The 24379-nt window shown below is 45.8% G+C and overlaps 1 protein-coding gene across 3 annotated transcripts in view; it reads left to right on the top strand.

Annotated features, from left to right (window-relative positions):
* Positions 1 to 24379, top strand: part of NOL4L (nucleolar protein 4 like) — a gene marked incomplete at its 5' end in the record, with an annotated part of 139408 nt that overhangs the window by 41326 nt on the left and 73703 nt on the right. For 2 of the 3 annotated variants that reach the window (XM_082225990.1, XM_082225992.1), the window contains 4 exons: positions 2781 to 2906; positions 6576 to 6731; positions 17994 to 18114; positions 22562 to 22671. In XM_082225990.1, the coding sequence (XP_082082116.1) occupies positions 2781 to 2906; positions 6576 to 6731; positions 17994 to 18114; positions 22562 to 22671 (513 nt within the window). The remainder of the gene's footprint in view (positions 1 to 2780; positions 2907 to 6575; positions 6732 to 17993; positions 18115 to 22561; positions 22672 to 24379) is intronic. The other variant, XM_082225991.1, reaches the window with a different exon arrangement.

Genomic DNA, 24379 nt, shown 5'->3' with positions numbered 1-24379 from the left:
TAACATGAGTTTGACCAAACTGCGGGAGGCAGTGGAAGACAGGAGTTCCTGGCGTGCTCTGGTCCAGGGGGTCACGAAGAGTCGGACATGACTAAACAGCAACAGCAACATATATATAGCGAGTGCCCATTGTTCCCCAGAGGCAGGGATATCCAACTCCAGATAAACTGCAATCTCATAGTATTAAAAAAACCGGCAGTTGGTTCCCCTCCCCCTTTTTGGGGGAGGGAGAAGGAGATAACTGACGGACCAGAGATCTACCAGGAACACCCCGTGATCTACCAGTAGATCTCCCTCTTGGACATGCCTGCCCAGAGGGAAGCCACGAATGTGAAAGTAGTTGAATGCTAGTTTAGGTTTGGTGATTATATATAATATGTACATTTGCGTGTGTGTGTGGAGCCTGTGGGTGGTGGAAAGAAGAAGCGTGTTCTGTGTTGGCAGTGGAGGGGCTGCAACAGAAAGAAACAGCCAGATGGAAAGATGCGAAAGGCAGTGTAGATGAAAGGGAAAGAATACGAGAGCTGGAGGCAAGTGCTTCTAGGAAGCTGCTGTTTTCGGGTGGGATTCCATCATAAACTGGCAAATTGAGGTTGCACAATTATAGTTGGTTGGGAGGTCTTGTGCTTTTTGGATTTTTTGCTGTAAGGGAAGTGATGGGGAAATGGGTTCCAAGCTTCGCGTGCTCTTGCGCTCCCTTTCGGAGTAGTAGTCCTTGAGACTGTTTGGCTTTGGGCAGCTCAGCACCAATAATCTGTGGCAGAGTTCCCCCATTTCTACTCTCTTAGTGTTTTCACTCCCCATATGGTTCTACAAGAACCAAGCAGCCCACAATTTGCCCACATGAGCTGAGGGGGAAGGAAGCCCCCCAGCCCCCCCTCCAATATATTCCCCTTTCCGGAATGCAAATGAAAAAGATCTCCATACGTTTCCTCCATAAATAAACAAAATGGATACAGTGGTGCCCCGCAAGACGAACGCCTCGCGAGATGAAAAACTCGCAAGACGAAAGGTTTTTTCGTTTTCGAGTTGCTTCGCAAGACGAATTTCCCTATGGGCTTGCTTCGCAAAACGAAGCTTGCCCCCGCACCTCGGACCTCTTTTGAAGCAAGGGGCGGCGGGGAGAAGATCGCTTCTCCCCGTTGCCAGCCCCGCAATCTCCGGGGACAGAGGATGCCTTCCCCTCTGTCCCCGGACCCCTTTTGAACCAAAGGGCAGCAACGGGGAGAAGCGATTCTCCCCGCTGCCCCTTCCCTTGCTTTAAAACAGGTCCGGGGACAGAGGGGAAGGCCCGCGGCGCTTCCCCTCTGTCCCCGGACGGTCTCCATAGGAACGCATTGATAGATTTTCAACGCATTCCTATGGGAAACCGTGCTTCGCAAGACGAAAAACTCGCAAGAAGAAAAAACTTGTGGAACGAATTAATTTCATCTTGCGAGGCACCACTGTAGTTGTTGTTGGTATGGAGCCTATTGATACTGCTGCTATATGCAGAGGGGGACTCAAATCCAATCCGCCGCCCCTCCATCAAGGAAATGATTGTGCTATTCCTGAGAACATCCTTCCTACAGCCACCCAGCACACAGGCTTTTGCTTGAGACTCGCTGGCCATCCCAGGATCAGCTCTGGTGACGTGCTGCCCAAAACTACCAGCATTAATGCCAATCATGGGGATGTCTGAATTCTTACGTATTTTCGTATAATGCAAAAGGTCTCACACTTGCACGATGAGCTGCAGATGGGAGCCAGAGAGGGTGGGGCAAGAGGAGGCTGGACTAATTTGGGTGCTGGGCAGTTCCTTTCTAGGTTGCATTTTAGAAAGTGCCTGGCAAGGGTTGGCAGTTCTCCACTGTTTGGTATGTGAGAGGCCTCAGCGGAGATATCTGTTGATTTTCACTAGAAGACCAAAGTAGAGCGTGTGTTCAGCTTAGAGCCAAAAGAGAGACATGTTAGGTTTTTTTTTATAATGTCAAAGGCAGCAGTGAAGAAGAGAGAGAACGGCAGATTGCAAGGGTCTGTTGAAGGAAAGTTTAATGGGTTCCAATAGTAGCCAGGGGAGATACCTTACCAAAAAAAAAAAAAAAAACCCAACCACCCCAAAACTGCCCCTGAGCCTTTGACGGTAGCCTGACATAGAAATTGAACAAGTGCTCCTACCACTTATTTCCAAGCCAGGGGAAAATTGAGCTTGTTAAATTTCTGGATGTCAGGCTCTGTTAAAGGCAGAGAAGCAGGGCCAGGGAGACTGCATTTAACCCTGACTGTAGCAAATTAACAGCTTTCTACACTCAGAAGCAAGTTGCATTGAGTTCAGTGGGTCTTACTCCCAGCTGAGGATTGCAGCCTAAGTTGGAAATAGGGACACATAGCTGGGCTTCCATGGAACAGGCTTAGCTAGTTGTGGAATCTTCTGGAGTCCTTTAAGGAGAGACAATAAATATCTCTTGCAAGGGACGATTTATGTGTAGGGTGTCCAGAAACCTTGAGGAGGTTGGGCTAGATAAGTGTCGCTAAAGGTCCGAGGCAAGATTGAAGCCTGAGTGACTGCTATTCTTACCCACCAGTTTTCTAAGCAGGAATGGTCACTTGTTGCGGAAGGGGAGGGATCCTGACAAGTGAACAGCATCTGATCTGATAATTTACAGAGGGACTTGGGCCAAAAAAAGAAGTTGGGTTCCTGCCCTCAAGGTCTTAAAGTCAGTTACGTTGTCAGGGAGGAAACACAAAGAGAGCGTGTGTCCGTCTGTTTTCATTTTGTGACACTTTGTCATTCCTCTTAGACTGAAATTGCTAATGAGGGGCAGAAAATAAGCCCAAGAATGAAGAAGCAGACGTTGAAGAGGCAGGCAGATAGAGGAGGTGCAGATGCTGGAAGCTCTATTGCCACCTCCAAGGATTCAGAAAAGGTAACAGGTTCAAGCAGCGGCCTGGAAAACTGTCAGCATATTTGTCTGTCCCCCTAACCCTGCCTCACCACCCAGAGGTAGTATTGTATGGTATCTAAGAACCCAGAAGGTTCCCTGTTCAGACCTCTTTTCTGCCCACACCTGCACAAAGGGCATGATAATATTACTAGCAAGACGCTATCATCATCATCCCCCCCATCCTCTTAGTGCATGGTATGGGCTTGCCTGAGAGATAACCTAGTGAAATGGCAGGGAGCTTAGGATTCTCTGTACCTCTAAAGGTAAAGGGACCCCTGACCATTAGGTCCAGTTGTGACCGACTCTGGGGTTGCGGTGCTCATCTCGCTTTATTGGCCAAGGGAGCCGGCGTACAACTTCCGGGTCATGTGGCCAGCATGACTAAGCCGCTTCTGGTGAACCAGAGCAGCGCATGGAAACGCCGTTTACCTTCCCGCCAGAGCGGTACCTATTTATCTACTTGCACTTTGATGTGTTTTTGAATTGCTAGGTTGGCAGGAGCAGGGACCGAGCAACGGGAGCTCACCCCGTCGCGGGAATTCGAACCGCCAACCTTCTGATCGGCAAGCCCTAGGCTCTGTGGTTTAACCCACAGCGCCACCCGCGTCCCACTCTGTACCTCTATTAAACAACAAATTAATAAAATAATATTTAAAACAGTATAATAAATTTAAAATTGGCAGTGTTTTTACTGGTCCTACTTCTTTTAGAAGTATAGAGGTATTCATATATCTTTTGTGCAAGTTTCTCGGTTGCACAGAGAATGTAAATACAGCTAAGTAGTCAATGCTGTTAAGGGTTAGGTGTGCTGAAGTCTGTTGAGGTCACTGGACTTGAGGTCACTGCATAAGACTAGCCTGCAAATCTTCCTTAGGGTGCTGAGAAAGAGAATGTCCAGAAGCTCCCATTTGAAAACATGAGATGGGATTAGTTTTGCCCTCATCTATGACACAGTTTGCTTCACTTTATACTGAAATGGAAGATTTCTTGCATTAAGCACTGATCTTAAAAAGAAATCTCTAAAGGGTCTGGTTACAGCAGGGGTTTGTTAAGTACATAAGGAGGAACGTAGAAGCTCCTTTATAGTGTGTCAGGCCGATGACATCCTTCATGCGGTATTGTCTATGTTGATTGACAGTGGTTCTTTAGAGTTTCAGATCGGGCTCTTTCCCTATGAAAGTACAAAGGCTTGTTAGAAGAGTAATTAAATATGTAGTTGTGTACGCAGTTGCATGATTGCATGAGAGCCCTTGTGGATTAGGCTAAATACAAGACTTTGAGAAGTGCAAAAACAGTATAAATGCAGCAGTCTACCCTTGCTGTTGTCTCCAGTGTCTGGTATTCGGAGGTATACTTACTCTGAATATGGAGGTTCTATTTAGATATCATGGCTAACAGTTATTGGTTGACACCCTCCATCAATTTGTTCAACTTTTGTTTTTAAAGCCATTGTAAGCCAGTGGCCATCACCACATCTCAGCAGTGAATTCTGTGTAATTTTTGTGAATGAGTGGTTTCTGTGAATGCAAACAACAGCACACTCACATGTGTGCACAAACTCTGAGCCAGCTGTAGTTGACAGCCAGTGACACCTTAATTGCATATTTTTTATGAGCTCCTCAGCACCCTTGTCTGACGTGTTGAAAAATCAGCACTGTAACTGCATGATTTCCAAACTTTAGACAAAGTATGCTTGCCTCATTCCTTCAAGATCTCGTTTTCCACCAGATTTCGTGGCGCACGAGCTGTGGGTGTGGCACAAATACCTAGCTAGGGAACAAGGTAGGCCTCCTTTCCCTTGGCAACTCTTGCCAGGATGAGCCAGCGCCCTTTATGTCAGACAGATAAGATGCTCAGTGGCATTCGCCTCTTCTGTCCTGCTGCCACGTGGCTGGTTTAGAGCATCCTGTACTTGCACTCCAAGCTTAGCTGCACAGCTACTGTTTGGCTGTATGTCAGAGAGAGAAAGAAAATGAATGTGAAATCTGGGAAAGGTCAGAGGCGGGGAGGAGGGTGACTCAGTCCTGTTCCTCCAGGGATCCTGGCCTCAAGGTGAAAAAGGTGCCCTGCTTATTGGTCTAGACGGTATGTGTGTGCGCACATGTGTGTTGATGGACGCACCTGTCTAGCCTGCTCCCTGCCCTAGCTCTCCTTCTGCAAGCTGAAACATCCTTCTATACTAGAGCAATCCTTGGCATGCTCATTCAGCACACTGGACATTTGCAGTACACATGGGGAATGTGTGACACTTAGCGCTCTAAATGGCCAGGCAACAAGTCAGGTCAGTGGTGTAGTAATGAGAAGAACACCCAGGCACCTTTCTCGAAATTGCAGCTTTCTTTTCTTTTTTGCCATAAAACAAGTTTCTAGCCCTTATGTTTACAAGGAACAACACGTGGAGAATGTTCTGCACCACCAACCAGCTTTCAAGATTTGTCCAATGAGTGCTAAGACATCAGAACAAAGTTGTGGGCAGTTGGCTTACATGTATACTTTTTTTGTATTGATTTACGATGCCCTTTATTTCTCTTCTTCCCAGACACTACAGAATTTCTAGCTGAGCAGGGTTCATGCTGGTGGCACATTGTTAAAAGAGGGGGTTGAGAGTTCAGAACACTTAGCAAATAGATTTAGAGTTGATAGGTTAATCACCAAAAGTTTTCATTGATTTCGTGAACTGAATCCAATACGAATTTGTAAGGGCAAAATGTTAATTGTGCAACTATTTTTTTTAAGACAGGGTTGGGGAACCACTGTGGACAATCACATAACATCATAGGAGATCAGGTGGATCCGTCCCTTCTAGGAAGCAGCGGGACTTGCATTTGGCACTGCATTTAAGCAGTGTTGGACGCAAGCTCCCTTTGCAAGGAAACAATTGGGAGTGCACTCTTTAAGCCAGTGGTCCCTTGCAAGAGTCCTTGCATTTGGCGCTATGTAAAATCAGCACCAAGTACAAATCCTGCTGTTTCCGGCGGGAATAGGATCCCTCCAGGAGCTCTTGTTTTAAATGCATCTGTCAAGTTTTGTGAGTATGGTGTGTGTGTGTGCTGGTGGAGAGGCTCTGGTATGCTACTGTATTAAATAATGAAGAAAACCTTAATAAATATGTCACCTATCTTCTAAGCTCGAGTGGTAGATGCTTACTTAATAAATCCTACATAATTTTACGTTTCTTTCAATATATCAGGAAGTCGCTTCTCTTGATAATGTGCAACTTTGTTGAAATTGCTCGATTAAAAGGCAGATGTTTAACAACTAGCAGTTCTTTCGCTGATTGATAGCCAGCATTGTGTAGCCAGCAGGGGGGCGATGGAGGTGGCGCAGACAAAAAACAACAACCCAGTCTGTTGATGAGATTGCTATAAATAAGAAGAGGAGGATTTCTTCATGGGTTCTCCTGCTTTCACCTCTCCCATTTTGGCTTTGGTCTCTGGTGGCGGCAGCAGCAGCAGCAGCAGCAAATATCACACTCCTTGCCCTGATAGGAACCTCCTCAGGCACCCCTTCTCCTTACACGTTCAGACCTTGGCAGGAGTGGGATTCTGTGTTTCTCCCTTTCCCTCCCTCCGCTCATATTATCCTGCAGCCCTTTTCTTCACCTCTGTCACCCATTCCTGAGACTAACTTGACTTGCCTGCGCTGTTGTAGGGGGCAGATGGTCTGTCGGAGCCCGAGGGCATCGCTCTCAAGCGCGTCGCTGTGGTGGAAGATTTCTTTGACATCATCTACTCGATGCATGTGGAGAGCTCGGCGGAGCCAGGCAAAGCACCCAAACATGCCGGGCAGAAGAAGACCTACCGGGCGGTGAGATTCCTGTCTTTGTACTACTGACAGAGGCCCCCAATGGGCCAGGGGCCACATCCCACTATGCCCCCCTTTTCACACACACCCAGAGGGGGGCTGACTAGGGAATAGGCTCCTGCATGTGAGAAGGACTGGCTAAGAGGGATCAGAGTGGGCATCAGTAGAAGAAGGGTGGGGGGAGAGGAGATGGCCGTGGCAGATGTGCTTAGAGAAGGGAGGGGTCAGGCATGAGCATCAGGGCACAGGGAAGGCAGTGACCAGCCATGCAGGATGAAAAGGAAATGCTTCTTAAACAAAGGAAGGACTCCGCCACTCAGCGCATGCTCAGCCTATGGAACGTCTTGCCACAGCTTAGCAATACTTAAGATATATATAATGTTTCCTGGGTGCTCAAAGGTGTTTCACGGCCATTGTCTTGGGTCCTTACAACAGCCCTATGAGGTAGATCATCATCAGCAGTAGTATTAAACCAATACGGTGAATGGAATTGGGTAGGGGGCTGAAGCTGGAAAGATGGTAGATTGCCTAAAACCGCTTCATGCATTTATGGTGGTCTTTTGCAGCTCATACACTGCTCTGGCTCTGCTGCAATGGATTTTGTGATAGGTTATTAGCATAAACGGCTTTAAAAAGAATTAGGACAAATGCTAAAGAGGCCTAGTAGCTCTTGGGCTACTGTGATAACCGTACATGCAAACTTCATATTCTGAGACTGGGAAGGTATTTTGAGACAGGCCAAGTATGTTTTTTCTGCCTCACATTTGGTGTTGGCTGTAGAATGCCGGTTGCTGGTTTGTTTGTTTTTTAAAAAGCAGGTGTCTAGTCCTCAGTGCTGCAGACCTAGCTTAGATCTGAATGTGTGATCATGGTATCTTCTCAGAAGCTCAGAAGTTGAGCACACATCTGGAACGCAGAAGGTTCCAGTCTTCTTAAGCCAGAAATCAGAAGGCAGGACGTCAAAAACTCTTAGCTAACTTTTTGCCCTTCCCCTTCATAAGCAGAAGAAGATGATGGCGTCCCCAGAATAAGCAAATGCATATAGATTGGCTTGAGGTTTTAAAAGTTATTTTTATTAAATGCAAAATTAAGCATAAACAGAATCACCACAGGTTAGAAATATTGAAACAGACACAGAAAGGTGGCCAGAGACATCAGTAATATATTCCAAACTTTTGGTATAATGAAAATAATAACAAGTCTATAGAACTAAAAACACCACTAACATGGGAATAGATTGAGAGCCAGTGTGGTGTAGTGGTTAAGAGCGGTAGTCTTGCAATCTGGTGAACCGGGTTCGCTTCCCCGCTCCTCCACCTGCAGCTGCTGGGTGACCTTGGGCCAGTCACACTTCTCTGAAGTCTCTCAGCCCCCCTCACCTCACAGAGTGTTTGTGGTGGGGGAGGAAGGGAAAGGAGATTGTTAGCCGCTTTGAGACTCCTGAAGGGGAGTGAAAGGCGGGATATCAAATCCAAACTCTTCTTCTTCTTCTTCTTAATTGACATTTTTATTCAAGATGCAGAATTCAGTTTTCCTTGGACTGTTAGTTTTCCTAGGACATACAGTCCTCCGTATTGCTATCTCCTACTGCTTGCAGAATCTCCCAGAGGTTCCAGTAGGATGCTGACTAGAGGGACAGGTGACCCCGCTGTGCACATTAAAATTATACACCAAGCAAATTTGGACAACAGATTGGGAGAATCCAGCAGTTGTCATGCCCGTACTCCTGAAAAGAATGTTTCATTTAAATTTTGATGTAACATTTTATGCTTGCTTCTCAGCTTTCATTGCTAAATGCTCCTGTGTGGTGGGCTATACATTTATGTTATTCATTGAAGTATTTATCAGATTGAATGACTATTATTCAATTGAATGAATGCTATTTATTCAGTTGTTATCATTAGTAATAACACATGCTTCCCTGTCCCTTCCCATGTAACATGCTCAATCTCTTTCCATATATCCCTATTTCAGTCACATTAGCTAGACTGGAGATGAATTGGCCCCCGGGGTCTTGCTAGTAGGAGAACATTGGGGCAGCTTCTGCCTCTCTATTCTCCTTCTTTACTTGGGGCCTACAATCTCTTGCCTAATTCTTTGCTGCTCTGTTTATTCCTGGGGCACCAAGCAACTGAAGGCAGCAAGCGAGACGTTCCGAGGGCTGCACAGCTTGCAGCTTTTGCACTGTGGTTTCCTGTGACATTTGGATTTCTGCTTGCTTGAAAAATTGCAAGGCGGCCATGGCCCCCCTACCTCTGCCAGCAATTTGGTTGCTGCTGGAGATCCAGGGGGCTAAATGTGCAGCTGAAGACTCAGCTTCTCCCTCTCTCCCTCCCTCTCTCTAACCTCTTCACCAGAGCCCATCCTCCACAGGGCACATGGCTGCCTGACTTCCTGCAATGCAGGCCTGTCCCTCCCTTCCCCAGCTGGGCTCTGTTTGCCTCTGGCATATTTCCCAGGGAGCAAAGAGCTCCTCTTCGTATTCCCTGTCCCCTAACAGCGGCGGCAGGTTGTGCAACCTGGAGGCTGCCCCTGCCGTTGCCTCTGCACGCAGCTAGCAAAGCTATTGTCTGTGCCGATTTTCTCTGCCTATCGGCGGATGACCTCTCCATAATGGAAGAGGGCAAGGCCACCAGTACAACTACAATTCAGGAAACTTTCTGCTTGTTTCGACAGTAGACAGCTCTGGCCCTCCCCCAATTCCTTCAATTTGGCTCCGGGGAGTGCTAATCTATGCCTTTCAGAGCCTCAGGGGAGCAGGCTGGATCTGCCTGCTTTTCTCAGGCCAGCAAAGCCGCAGCTCTGCCGCGCTCCACCCCTCTGCTTGAGCTGATCTCATCACATTAGCAGGCCTGTATCCCCTCCTGACCTGGGAGGGCTCTGAGCCATCTTCCCTTTCTGGTGCCCCCATCGGGGATGCCGCACTGGACCAGAATTAATATTGAGATGCCAGATACAGGGGTGAATCCTGTCTCGGCGGGAGGGACTCTGCTGCCACCTCTGTCGGTGCTTGCCCACCCCAGCACTGTGTCTCTGGGTTGAACCACTTCAGAATGCAGGTGAGGGTCTGCGTGATAAAATGAGCCCCCATGCCAAAATGGTAAAATTAAATTCAAAAGTACCCTGAACATAAAAAAGCTAGGGAAGATTTTTAAAAAGCCCTAGCCTTCTATGCAATAGGCTACATTTGTGCATGTAGGGATTTTCTTGGCAGAGGGAGCTTTTGGTGTGAGTTCCTACCTGCAGTCTGAAGTGGCACACCCCAAGACGCAGGTTTACTACCTCTGTGAGAACTAGGCCAGATTCAGCAGAGAGTTCGTCTTTGTCTTCCACTTCCAGAGGGCAGCCAATCAGGTTGATAATTTGGAGCTGGAGGTAATTCTCTGCTTGCTTAGGTAGGCTATCAGAAATAAATTAGCTGACTGTTTGCAAGAAAGGGCCCCATGGGGACTGGCAGAGTGCTGCAGTCTGGTGTCCCTAATATGGGGAAGTGCAAGAAAGGTACTTCTTCAAAAGAAATTAAAGAGGTGGCAGAGAAACCATTGTACTACATAGCTACCTGCCTCTGAAGTGGGCTTTGTGATAAACTACATAAACACAGTGAACTTAACCCCTCATCAGGCAATCCAGCTGCCTCCTCATAGAATGACACTTACTCTGTGCTTAGTTTCTGAAAGGGTCCTGGGACTCAACAGAGTGGCCACTTATGCCCCATCACAGATTTGCATAAATTAGCATATATAGCAGGTTACTAACATATTTGCTAATTTATATGTAAAGGTGCATTATGTACTGTTTGGGTTCTATCCAAAGTAGTGCTGAGTAATGCATCCCATTGACACAATGATTTCTGCTTGTGCAATGTTGGGACTTCCCTGCTCTCCTCTCCTCCCCACCCTCAAATTTGTTCTCGGTGTTCAGTCTGTTCCTGAGTTTTCAAAATATTCACAGTGCAGGGGACTCTCTGCCTTCTAAAATCCATGCAAGGAATCTTAAGGCCTGGCAGAAATCTCAAATCAGTGCAGATTTGGACACATGGGGGGGGGGTTGTACAAATGGAAATCCTTGCACTGACAGAACACCCTAGTTGGATACCAACTTGTGGAATAATAGCTGATGACTAGAAATACAGTGCATCTCACCGCAGTGGGGAAAACACGATCTGCAATCCTGCTTAGTCGGCTGTCCAGGTATTAACTGATGACCAGCAATTTCAAGCCCCCCATTCTTATGGCTGTTTATCTTTAAACTGCCTTGGACTAGACAGCCTTTCAAGTCGCGGACTCATTGAAACAGACTGCCCACTGTACGGGGGCCATCCTAGGACTCAGAAGACCACCTAGAGTCATGCTCTCCAGTCTGGAAGCCCCTTCCCTTAATTCCAGCAAGCATTCTGCACATGCTCAAAGGCAGCAAGCAGTTCTGCACCTGTTCTAGGACTCAGCCCTGGAACTGAAAATTGTTTTGGGCCCAAGCCATTTTTAGATCTGTCTGTCCCCATACCTGAGCAGGTATTTCAGGACAGCGGCATTCTCGCCACAAACAGCTCTTAGTCCACGCTAAGGAACTAACTTCCTAAATGAGATCACAACACGAAAGTGGCAGAGTTTTTAGTACTGCTCCAGAACCACCAGGGGTAACTTCCCACCTGCTTTCCCGATATGGCCATGTTGTGGACAGGTAGCAGCAGAGGAAGAGTTATTAATATGGCGGCTAGAGGAGCTAGCAGTTATCAGTTGCTTGTTTACCAGTTCACTGAGTTTACCGAGTTGGGACACATTAAAGAAAGACCATTGTTGTCATTCCCTGCTTCAGGTGGTTGAGATTCCTGTGGAAACCCTGTGGGATTTCATCAGGCCAGGCGCATGAGGTGCGTGAAGTGGTGGACTTGAACCTGAAGGTTTGGTTTCAGATCGCACCCCCCCCTCCAGACATGAGGCTCAGTGTGAATGAATTTGGACTGCACTTTCTCTCAGCCAAACCTACATCTCAGGGTTGTCGGGAGGCTAAGAATATGGTGCATCCTTATCTACGAACCCAGGCTGCTTGGAAGAAGGGGGTATATAAACATGCTGAAGTAATTAATAGCAGATTCAGTAGTTTGAGCTTCATGCCAAGGGTGTAAGGGTCAATTCATACACCAACTTGCTCTCTTTTCCTAGCTGACTCACAGCAAGAAAAGTGTGCTAATGAGCTGGAAACTGGAGAGTTTTAGCCAAAGCAACTATTGTGGTCTGTTGTCATTATTATTTTTTGTATTTTTTTCTGATAATGGAAGCTGCTACAGGCTACCGCCCAAGTAAGCTCTCAAGAACAGGTTTCTCCTGCAAGGGGGAAAAGAGAAGATGCAAGTGGCAGAAAGCAGCATGTGAATTTGCTCAGATCTCCACATTTGGGATCAGAAGAGTTCGGGATTGTTTTTTTTTTTCCTTCTCCTCCAGATCAGGATGGTTTCCTCAACGGCTCATGAAACTCACTGCTGCTTTTGCCACACTTTGAACTAAAAAATGGAAGGAGCAAGATGAGGCACAGCTGGGATGCAGTTGTCAGCTCATTTTCCGATTAGCCAAGCATCCTCCTCTGTATGGCATCCCTTCTTTGGGCAGCTCCTGAAAGGGGAATTGCTGAGAAATGACTCGTGGGGTCCTTGAGAGAAGAAGGGGAGGCAGGGCGGCCACTCAGCCAAAAGGGGCTCCAGGAGGCCTTGGCAAGTGCTTAGGGAACAACCCTCTTGGCATCTCCAAAGCAGTCTGGGACCAGGTCGCCCCCCCCCCCCGTCTTTGCCCTGCTGCTTCTTAGCCTGCCAGCAAAAATTGGGTTGTGCTGCCACTTAGTGGAGATAGGTATCTTTATTATTTTTTTTAAAGAAAAAACCAGGGTGCCTTGTTTCTTTAAATAAAAAAACCACTCTTTTAAAATCACTGGGGTTTTTTTGTTTTGTTTTGTTCTTCTCTCTCTTCTAGAAAGGTTCAGGTCTCTTTTCCTTCTCTGTTTTGATTTTTAAGAGTGAGCTCATGTGATATGTGTCCTAAAGTTCTTCTCATTTTTTTTTTAAAAAACCATACAGTGGTACCTCGGGTTACATACGCTTCAGGTTACAGACTCCGCTAACCCAGAAATAGTACCTTGGGTTAAGAACTTTGCTTCAGGATGAGAACAGAAATCATGCTCCGGTGGCGCGGCAGCAGCAGGAGGCCCCATTAGCTAAAGTGGTGCTTCAGATTAAGAACAGTTTCAGGTTAAGAACGGACCTCTGGAACGAATTAAGTACTTAACCCGAGGTACTGCTGTACACATATATGTTTTTCTCAGCGCACAAACTGAAAAGGGTTAATTGGAACAGGAAACAGAGGGTGTTTTCTCCAGTGTTGCTAAGAATGTTTAGTCTCTAATATGACTTTCTCCCTACTCCTCCTCTCCATCCCACCTTTTCTTTTTAACTTGGCGATATGGTTAATGCCACAGCTATTTATTTATTTGAATAACATCCCTTCCTATAATGTAGCTATTTAATCTGAAAGATCTGGCAGAGGTCCTTCATATTTTTTTGGATCCTGGGAAGAGACACAAACTTAATGATACACATTATCATGTGCTCTTGCCCATTTTTGCCACAGAGAAACAGGCCATTATTTGAGCGCTCCTGCCAGAGGCATGGTTCTCCTACTATGAAAAATAAGGCCCGTTGTGTATGTTTTTGTAAGGCTGCAGTTCAGATCATATAAATCTGCTTTACAGTGAGACAAAGAGTGAGACCAATGGTGTGTTTAGGCCACTGTTCTCTCCTTTGCCTGACAGCAGCTCTTCAGGTTTTCCTTTATACCTGAGAACCTTTTAGCTGAAGGTGCCAGAACGTGTAGCCCCTTCCTAAAGTAAAATCTTTCTTCCCTATTACCTGGCTTGAAAATATGAAGCATACTTGAATATGATTTTTCAAGCTGCCTTAACATGTGAAGCATACTTATTTATTTACATTGTTTGTATGCTGTACAATTAGCAATGTCTCCTGGGCGGCAAACAGTAAAAGTAAAAAACAAACAAACATAACAACAAGCAGCAAGCCGAGTAAATATATTTAGAACCAGGGTGTCAGAGTACGACAATGTTCGGGCCAACTTTACATTTTACATCATTATTTGTGTTGATATTTTAAAATTGCAAACCACCGTGGGTGCCTTGTCAGAAAGGTATATAAGTGCAATAAATAAATTATGTCAACATGCCTAATGCATGATGTTGTTGTGCAGAAACAGGGAATACTGGCATAGGGCAGGATTCGCTTAACTAGCCCTGTCAGTGGAAATGGAAGCTCAGCGACATGTGCAACAGGGCTCCTTTTCCATGTGCCCCTTGAGATTGGCTTGGGGGGTGGCAGCTATGAGAACCCACAGAACAGTTTACGGGGGGAAGAGAGGAGGTGCCGTTCCGCCTGGCCGGCTGCCATGCTTGCGCAGATGAAACGACTGGAAGAGCGTGATGTTGAATTCCACTCCTGGACTTAAGCCTCTTTTAAGCAACAATGGATGGAAATTGATTGGCAGTAAGTTTAGGACTGGCACACCACAGATGTGGAATTGATTACCCTCAGAGGTGGAAGTGGCCTCTGTCTGAGGTGGCTTTTAAGACAAATTGGTGGAGTGGCAAGGGTGGTAAATGACCATTAGTTGTGAGGGCTAAATGTCCATGTTCAGAGGCAGTGTATACCTGACTATCAGATGCTGAGGGCAGGCAAGAAGGGGGTGACTATTCCTGTTTTGCTCTGCCCTTACGTTTCACGGGGCATCTGGTGGGCTATTCCATTCCTGGAACTAGTCCTGGACTAAACGTCTCCTCGGCCTGATCTCTTATGCTTTTGTTTGTGAAATCAGACAAAGAGACACTTCTTCCAAGGCTATGTTCTTGACATTGCTGATCTCTTTTCCAGAACGTGATCTCAGACAGTTCATGCGGTTCTGTGTTTTCAAATGTGCTAAAACCTTGGTTTGCTGCTGAGACACGAAATGCCCCACGCTTCTGTCATGGGACTCGCTGGCATTCGCAGCAGCACAATGAGGCCACTTTGGCAGGGAATCAGGAGGGGGAAACTGAAAAGGCTTTTCTAACCCCACAGTGAGTGTGCCTGGGAAGGGCCAGAGCTCAGTCTTGTCGAGCACATGCCTTGAGCATCCAGGTAGTGGGAAAAGAGCTCAGGTAGTGGGATTGGGAAATGCCACCTTGTTTGATGCACTGGAGAACTGCTCCTGGCGAGTCAGAGGAGACAATACTGGGCTCCACAGAGGCAGTATAAGGCAGCTTCCTCCATGCCCCCGGTTCAGTTCAGTCATGACTTTGCTTAATGGCCCTGGGTGCAAGTTGCTGCCCCTTTGGTCACTCTTCTCCACCTGTAAAAAGGGGGTAGATGGAAGCATCAGGAATCTTATATGATTCCTGTGAGCACTGGAAGAGTTGTGAATTATTTACTGTTGATAAATATATTCTATAACAATAGCAACAGAAGCAGAAGATGTCTGTTTTCAGGGCTTTGTGCTGGCACTGGAGGTTAGACTAAGCCTGGCACTCTTGCCACAACCATAGTTAATCAGTTTTGGAAATATTACAATGGACCAAATGCAGAAAGAACAGGAATGACACAGAACAGCCTCTGGCCAATCAAGCAGCTTCCTCGAGGCTACTCTGGGCAGTCAAGACTTTGAGCATGCTCATGCTCAAAACCTGCTCTCCAGTCTTTTATGAAAAGCTATGGTAAGAGTATCACAAAGTACTTGGGTGTAGGTCCTGGGAATGACTATGGTGCTTCCATTTTCAAAATCAGCATGTTTGAACTGTTGATGCTGATGTGATGCTTGTTCTTCTATAGTTCTTCAGACATTTAACTGCACAAAACCTAGCATAGATTTGGGGCCTGGAAATGTCAGCCTTATCTATCTATCATCTATCTATCTATCTATCTATCTATCTATCTATCTATCTATCTCTATCATCTATCTATATAAGTTTATTTACATCTTGATTTTTTTTTAAAGCCCTCTAAGTGGTTTACAAAAATACAAAATAAAGCGTTAACATTCTTCAGATGCCATCACAGAAATAATGGAAGCCAGCTAGATTTTTCAGAATTTCATATTCTAACTATCACGTTGGCAGAGGGGCAGTTGAAAATATGTCAATTTTATTTTGAGCATGGACTTTTTTGCTTCTTTCTCACAAAATTAGGATTTCCTTATTGAGGTTTGTTTGTGGTGGCTTTGTTTTTTTGGATAGAGTGCAAATAACCCTGCCTGTTGTTAATATTTGTTAAAGTGTTATCAGTTCCCTGCAGAAACCATGCTGTCATTGTTAGCCATAACCTTGGTAGGGAGAATAATGGATTGTTCTTGGAAGGGTGAGTAGGTTGAAATGATGAGAGAAATAAATAAATTTGAACTGGTTCCCCTGTTCTGAGACTTTCTAAGCAGTTGCAGATATTGGGCCTGAAGAAGTGCTGGGTATTTGGGAAGTGGCAATTGGAGACCTGTACCCTGAAGGGGATCTTACAAAAGTATTGTTTGCAAAAGTGGCTAAAGAACAGAGAGCCATTGGATCTCGGTACAACCTCATGCTGTCACAGCTGCTATTACTTCCATACTTACCATTTACAGGCAGTGTTGTACCTGGTGTTGCTTGAGAATTCTAAGAACCTCCCCAAATAAGGACAGGTTTGAAACCAGTTGGTTAAAGTAAGCGCCGTTTTGCATCTTGATTCAAAATGATAGCCAGCTGTAACCAAACATAGATGAAAACCTGGTCCTTGATCTCAGGAATCATCATGCGAAATTTGATCATGATAGCTTAAGAGGTGGTCAAATGTGCAGTGAATAACTTTCCAAAATATAAGCACAGATTATATTCTATTTTGCATTTCTACAGAAACTGTACTCAAGGCAGCTAATGACAGAATTACAAATAGAACAGTATATTATTCAAACAGTAACAATGAAAATGTAAACAGAGTTTGTCTAAAAGCATGCTGGAAATTTGTGGGCAGTGACACCGCCCCGTCCTGCCAGAGGCTGTTCCAAAGTCTGGGGGCTGCAGCTGAGAAGGTCCTCTCACCACACCCCAGAGGGGAAGTAGCCATGGAAGAGGGCCTTTGGAGTGGAATGGGGTTCTCAGGCAGGATCAGACTGGGGGAGGCGGTTCTGCAGATACCTTGATCTAAGGCCATTCAGCGCTTTAAAGGCTAGAGCCAGCATCTTGCATTTATATCACAACAGCAGTGTGCATGGTGCTGTACAGCTGGGCTCTGAAGCGAAGGAGCTTTCTGTTTTCTCCGTCAGTGAAGGCCAGGCTCTGGAATATGGCTGGGTTTTGCTGGAGGGACCAGAGAAACCCACAGTTGCGGTGGGGGACACCCGTAGCAGCAGTGGGGCTGCCCATGGCAAAGGAGGCAGCGGTGTGTGTGTTCCTGTGACAGTGCCGTGGCTTGCTCACGGAGGCAGGGACATGGCAGGGACAAGTGGTGTCCTCTTCAGGTCCAGATCTACTGCCTAAGGCTCGTCTCACCTCATCTCATGGGCCTGGGAGGGACCAGGAATGAAATAATATTAGTTCTGGAAGGACACTCAGCGTCATCAAGCCTATCTCCTGCACCTACCTAAAATGTCTTTGTTAGGTAAAGCTGGGAATGTTCATTTTCCTCCCCAGTGACAGAGCTCCCTGGGAACAGCCTTAGGAAATAGATCAGTGAGTGCTTCTTCTCTTTAGCCTGGAGAAGAGAGGATTGAGGGGGTGACATGATAGCTGTCTTCAAATATTTGAAGGGCTGTCATGCAGAAGAAGGAGCAGACTTGTTCTCTGTTGCTCTAGGGGGGCAGGAGTAGAACTAACAGAAAGCAGGGAAGCAGAATTTGGTAAACTTTAAGGGGAACTGTCTAACCAGGGATGGGGAACCCTTTCCAGCTCAAGGGCCACTTTCCCTTCCAGGTAACCTTCTGGAGGCCACCTCCCAGAGGTGGATGGGGCCAGATGCAAAAAAAAAGGGGGGGAACAAGTATAATTTTTACCTTTGTACAGTTGGCTAGTTTCTACATGTTTTACTCCTCCCTGTAAGTCGCTCTGAGACATATAGTGAAAAGCAGAATATACATTTCTTAAATAAATAACAAATAAATTGACATTTTCTGTACATTGAACCTGCACTAAAACAGCAAAGCAAAATATGCTCCTGTGGGGCTGACTTACTCATCCAGGATATGGACCGATGTCATCTTCTTGTTTCTCCTCCAGATTGCTGAAACATACGCCTTCCTTCCAAGAGAAGCTGTGACCAGGTTCCTGATGAGCTGCACTGAGTGCCAGAAAAGGATGCATTTCAATTCCAATGGGGTGGAGCCCAAAGGTAGGACTGGTAAGGTTCCCTCCTTGACACCCTGTAGAGCTGCTGCCAGTCGGTATTGCTGGAAGCCACCCAGAGGGGCTGGGGCAACACAGCCAGCTGGGTGCCGTATAAAGAAAAAGAAAAAATCATTATTATTGTTGACAGTACCGGGTTAGATGAACCACTGGTTCATCAATAGTCTGACTTGATCCAAAGCAGCTACAGGCTGCATACCAGTGATTTCCAAAATTCTTAGTCGATGGACCATTTCAAAATCGCTGATGGTCTTGGTGGATCACTTCATGATTTGTTTGCCTCTTCAAGCAGTAGTAATGCACTATTCTAGATTATGTTATTTTTAATTGTATTCTTATCGCTTCTTTTCTTTCTTACGTTGTGTTTAATTGTATTACGATTTGCGTTCCATAGAATTCAAATTGTCCTACAATAAAATACAACATAAGAAAGAAAAGAAGCAATAAAAATACAATTAAAACATCAGTGTGAGTATTTAGTGGAGAGATGTCACGGATCACCTAAATGAAGCTTGCAGACCACTGGTAGTGCATGGGCCACAGTTTGGGAATCCCTGCCCTATGCATTGGGGTATCCCATCTGTTGGTTTCACTTTTCCAATCCTTTAGTGTGGAATACATCTCCTAAGACCTTTTCTGCATGATTCTGTGTTTGTAATCACCCAGAGACTTTAGCCATAGCAGCTTAAATGGGCAACACTGGCCAAGGAAGACTAAGTGGCCTTCTGTTCGCTGCCCATTGGCTTCATGAAGGTGGCTGAATATTTTTTACAGAGCAATCCTTAACATGGGAAGCTGGTATAGCTTACACCAGCGTAAGTGACCCCTATTCTACATTCTGTTGAGGAACCAATGGGAGGGGCTACTGTCATCTAATCTGGAAGGGGTGGGGCTTGAGTTTTGAGGATCAGGCACTTGGTCACATGACTGGAGCAGGTGACTCTCCTTGCCTTCTCCCCAAAATACCCCTATCTCAAAGACTTATACAGGTGTAAGTTTCTCTGGCTGAGCCCCCGCTTGAACCAGGGTGTGGGACTGAGCTTTGGCTCAGATCGGAAAGCCCAAGATCCACCAGATCCAAACTTGCTCATCCCCGGTGGGTCTTGGGTTTAGATTGCACTGTGAGCCTCATTCTCTTCTTTGCTTAGCAATGATCTTTCAGTCCTGTACCCAGGGTGCTGCCATGTGTCTGCTGCAATTCCGCAGGAGGGCAGGGAAAACATCCTGTACGGTATTAAGCACAGAATTCAGCTAGCAGAGAACTTCGGCTCTCATGGTAGGGGGAAAGGAGCAGGCTCTGAGCCGTGGTGCCTGTGAACAGATGCTTGGAATTGTGTGGGCTGAAACCTCAGAAGCCAGGGCCATGGGGGGGGGGGGAGAGGTGGGGGGGGGAGGGGAACAGGTACCTTGCAGAACTCCCAGTGGCTACCTAAACCAGAATGGAAAATATGAAAATAATGAAAGCTGCAGAATAAAAGCATGCAGAAACTCAGTTTGCATAATTTGTACACAAGTTGCAATATCCTGTTTGGGTGTCCTAGGCACAGAACTTAAAACTTTTTTAGCACATACAAAGGCCTACCCATAAAAAATGTGTAGCATGAGGGTCGATCAGAGCTACTTTTGTGGAGGCTGCTATTGGAAATATTGGTGATCCCTGCTCCCTAGCCAGGAACAATTAAAATTATAATCTAGAGGCAAGTTTGAACATTTGATTCTCCCTCCCATAAAACCCATAATAATCAGAAGGTCAGTTGAAAACACACCTAAATGCATTATTTATTTTCATTTTCATTTTCAAGAGTTAGAAAGCTCAGGTTCAACGTTAGCATGGGTTCACACAGTCATCTTGGGCATGTTACAACTTCTCAACCTCAGTTTCCTACCTGTGAAATGGGAGTAGTTATTTTTGTTTGTTTGTTATATATTAAACTCATCCTTGGTTCCATAGGATCGCAGGATGGTTTTCAGCACCACATAAAATGTGTCATAGGTAAAGGTAAAGGGATCCTTGACTACTAGGTCCAGTCGTGGCCGACTCTGGGGTTGCGGCGCTCATCTTGCTTTATTGGCCTAGGGAGCCAGCATGCAGCTTCCAGGTCATGTGGCTAGCATGACTAAGCCACTTATGGTGAACCAGAGCAGCGCACGGAAACGCTTCTTTACCTATTTATCTACTTGCGGTACCTATTTATCTACTTGCACTTTAACGTGCTTTCAAACTGCTAGGTTGGCAGGAGCAGGGACCAAGCAACGGGAGCTCACCCCGTCACGGGGATTCGAACCCCCGACCTTCTGATCGGCAAGTCCTAGGCTCTGTGGTTTAACCCACAGCGCCACCCACATTCCTTAAAATGTCTCATAAGTACACGTAACCCAATAAGTAAAATGATAAAACCAATCAGCCGCTGCTCCTTAACTATGCATATGCTCCCCAAAGTTCCTGCCTCAAGTTGTGTGTCTTCAGCTGTTGGCAAATGTAATCGATAAAGGGGACAGCCGTTTTGCCACAGGGAGAGAGTTCCATATTGGGGTCCTCCGTGGATCACCATGTAATGAAGCATAGTAATTGCTGGAACAATGGAAAGGGCCTTCTGCGCAGATCATAAGGCTCAGACTGTCAGATATGGAGGAGATACTATTCCAAGTATTTGGGACCTAGGGTGTTTATGAATGCCAGAGTCAATTTATTTAATTGGGTCCAGTAGCAATTAAATAGCCACCATACTGATGATACCATGCCTCAGATCCCTAGGTGAAATGCTCCCAGCAGCATCTTCAGGAGGGAATCCTGTGGCACTCTGTGCCTTAAAACCCAAGGGGCTTAGCAAAAGTTGCCTACTGCTAACAGACCTGGGTGGAGTGGAAGGAATCCTCATAATACCATGCCTCTGACTCCTAGCCTACAGAGCTGATCCAGAAGGATCCTGTGGACATTGATCTCTAAAGCCACCAGGAGAGCCATAAAAACTACATGGCACAGGGGTGCTGCAAAACAAAAGCAAATAAAGCTTGCAAAGGCTTTTGGAAACTGAAAGTGCTATAGAAAGTGTTCATGGCTAATAATATTGAAGTCTTAGATATCAGGATTTTCTGAGGCCCTGGTCAGTCGCCAATTTTCCTTAAGAGCCATTGTGAAAGCAAAAGTGGCCTTGACAACAAGCTCTCTTAGTTTTTCCTCTGCATCTTTTTTCATTCCCAAGTTGGCCCAGGTATTAACTCCTATTTGAAGGGCTGACTCAGATGTTAAGATTTTGAAGGCTGCAAATTCTGAAGAAGAATACTTGTGCTGAATGCTCACCTGCCAACAGCAATCTGGCATTTGCCAGGTTCATGAAAACAATTTGCAGTTGATTTTGAAACAGGTCCCTTGTTAATCTGCTAAATAACAATGGCCTTCTGCCTTGTGATATATTTTTTCCAATCTGCTCCTTGGCTCTGAGCAAGCATTGCGTCCTTGCTCTGCTTCCTCCCCGCTTTGTACTGAGAATTTGGCTGCAGAGGTTACGGCCAGATGGGGGCTACATGGATTGTATCCTGCACAGTATGAATGAAGGTCCTTGTCAATAGTGCCTGTTCCACAATATCCAGAAGGGTAACCATGTTAGCCTGTTGCAGCAAAAACAACGAAGCGCCTAGGTGCCAGAAGACTCTTTTGTTGTTCCTTCACAATAGGTGCCCTTAAAAATAATCTACACAAGCCAAACTTTTTTCTTTTTTCTTTAATCCTTCATATGCAAGCCTTTTGCCACTTTGCCAGGAGGGGCAGGGAAAACAAATGGCCCTTTTGTTCCAAAGCTTCATTCTCTCTGTGCAGGGAGAGGGTGGTGATGGAGGCAGCCTTGTCACCTATGAAGGAGAGATGGATTAGATTATACTTGATCAACTTTCACAAAGGACATGGGCCAACTCTAGTTACATGAATCTATTGGAAAAAAAACCCATGGAATTGCAGGTAGACGCAAAACTTAACCCTCTCCGTTGGGAATAGGTAACCTTTGGCCCTCCAGGTGTTGCTGAACTACACCTCCCATCAGACCCATCAAGCATGGCCTGAAGAGCATCAGGCATAAAGTACAAGGGAGGAGGATCAGACTCCTGTTGTCTATAATAAGCCTGGCCAGTCCAGAAGCTTCATACTCCCTACCAGTCAGAGATGCTGGTATTGCACAGCTGAGCCTACTTCTGCGCCTAAAGTCCACTCTTGATTCCTGAGCATATACTCTCTACAGTTACTCATTAGGCTTGGAAGCATTCAGCTCCCCTTGTGCACCTTTCATTGCAACAAATAGACCTAATCAACCCACTTCCATTCCTTTTATATAGGAGCAGGAAATGTGTGCACTCACTGGGTCTTGTTTGGGCCTTAGTTTGGGGAAAAGGTGGACAGATGTTGTTTGGGCTTCCAAATGACTCCCCTCTTCCTTTCTATTTATTTACAGAAAATGAACCTCCTTCCTCTCTGGTCTCTGGCATCATTGACTACAACATGCCTCTCACCTCCACCTACCTGAAGCAGATGAAGTTGCGTGTCATGAATTCCCAGGAGCAGGTGAGCTTCTTTCTTCATAATTTATCAAATCAGTCTTAATCTAGCAGGCGTACAGTGCAAAGCGTACAGTGGTTTTTAAATGCTGCCTTTGTCAGGACCAAACTCTGTTTCACAAAGCAGTGCATCATCTTTTTGAATGACACAAAACTCTCTTTCAGGCTGGATATAGTGAATAAATAAAACCAGGGAGGAGGCTAGTGAGGGGTCTCTGGGTGAAGGCATTTTGTTTAAAGCCTAGCCTTAAATTGGTAAATGGAGGACACTCTTGCCAGCTAAACAGGTTAGAGCTGTGCTTTGTGCAAAAGATCTTGGGCTCCACCAAGAAGAGAAGCAAACGAAGGTTGTTGTTTTTTCCTTTGGCAACATGAAAGTGAGCAGGAGTCTGAATCTCTCTCTAGTGGAATTCATGTATGTAAGGCTGAGCACAGAAATAAGGAAAGACGTACGGTGGTCCAACAAAGCTGGAAAATAATTTTAGAAAATGTTTTAGGTTAGCAGACTGAAGCTGAATTAGTTGGCAGTTGGAGGGCTGAATGTTGTTCTTCTGCGGACCAATAATGCAACCCACTGGCCTGGAAGAAAGCCCTATTGAGTACAATAGCCTCTGAGTTGTCATTTATAGGATCATACTATTAGTCCCATCTCTCTGTGGAGTAGAAAGTCTGGATAACATATGTGTCTTGACTATTTTGTCTATTTTCTCAGCTCTGCTGTAGCTGCTAAGTCTGTGTTTAAACCTAGTCTAAAGCTAAGTATGAAAGTGCTAAAGATAAAGTGCTAAAGTGAAGGGTGCAGCTTTGGCTGAGGAACAGAACAAATTTTAGCTATGTTACCTGAGAAGAAGAAAGGGAAGGAAAGGTTTTAAACTGAAGTGTAATTTCGCCAAGTTTGAAGCAGGCCAGGGCCAAAACTGTCAAGTTATGAGTGGTTCTCTGATTTGGAGCAGAGGACCAATGGAGGGGAAGTGCTCCAAACCCTTTCTTTTACTTTGTCTACCCAGCTGTTCTTCTCCCCATTCATTGCAAGGGAACTGCAGAATCTTGCAGTGCCTTAAAGACTAACAAATTTATGATTTGGGTGTGTTGGATTGTATGAATGTGTGTGTACAGTATTTGAAGGGGATGAGAAAAGGGTTGTTTTCTTTAACTAGAATTTGTTGTATCTGAAAACATGCTGTAGAGCAGGAGAGGACTTGCATGTCCCAGTTTTTTAATTTGATGGATCTGACCGCAATGACTGAAATAATAATAATAATATAATAATAATTTATTATTTATACCCCGCCCATCTGGCTGAGTTTCCCCAGCCACTCTGGGCGGCTCCCAATCAGTGTTAAAAACAATACAGCGTTACATATTAAAAACTTCCCTGAACAGGGCTGCCTTCAGATGTCTTCTGAATGTCAGGTAATTATTTATCTCTTTGACATCTGATGGGAGGGCGTTCCACAGGGCGAGCGCCACTACCGAGAAGGCCCTCTGTCTGGTTCCCTGTAGCCTCACTTCTCGCAATGAGGGAACCGCCAGAAGGCCCTCGGCGCTGGATCTCAGTGTCCGGGCTGAACGATGGAGGTGGAGACGCTCCTTCAGGTATACAGGACCGAGGCCGTTTAGGGCTTTAAAGGTCAGCACCAACACTTTGAATTGTGCTCGGCAACGTACTGGGAGCCAATGCAGATCTCTCAGAACCGGTGTTATGTGGTCCCGGT

The sequence above is a fragment of the Podarcis vaucheri genome, assembly GCF_965113315.1.
Source record: "Podarcis vaucheri genome assembly, chromosome: 6".
NCBI classification, from domain to species: domain Eukaryota; kingdom Metazoa; phylum Chordata; class Lepidosauria; order Squamata; family Lacertidae; genus Podarcis; species Podarcis vaucheri.
This window is presented reverse-complemented; position numbering and strand designations above follow the sequence as displayed.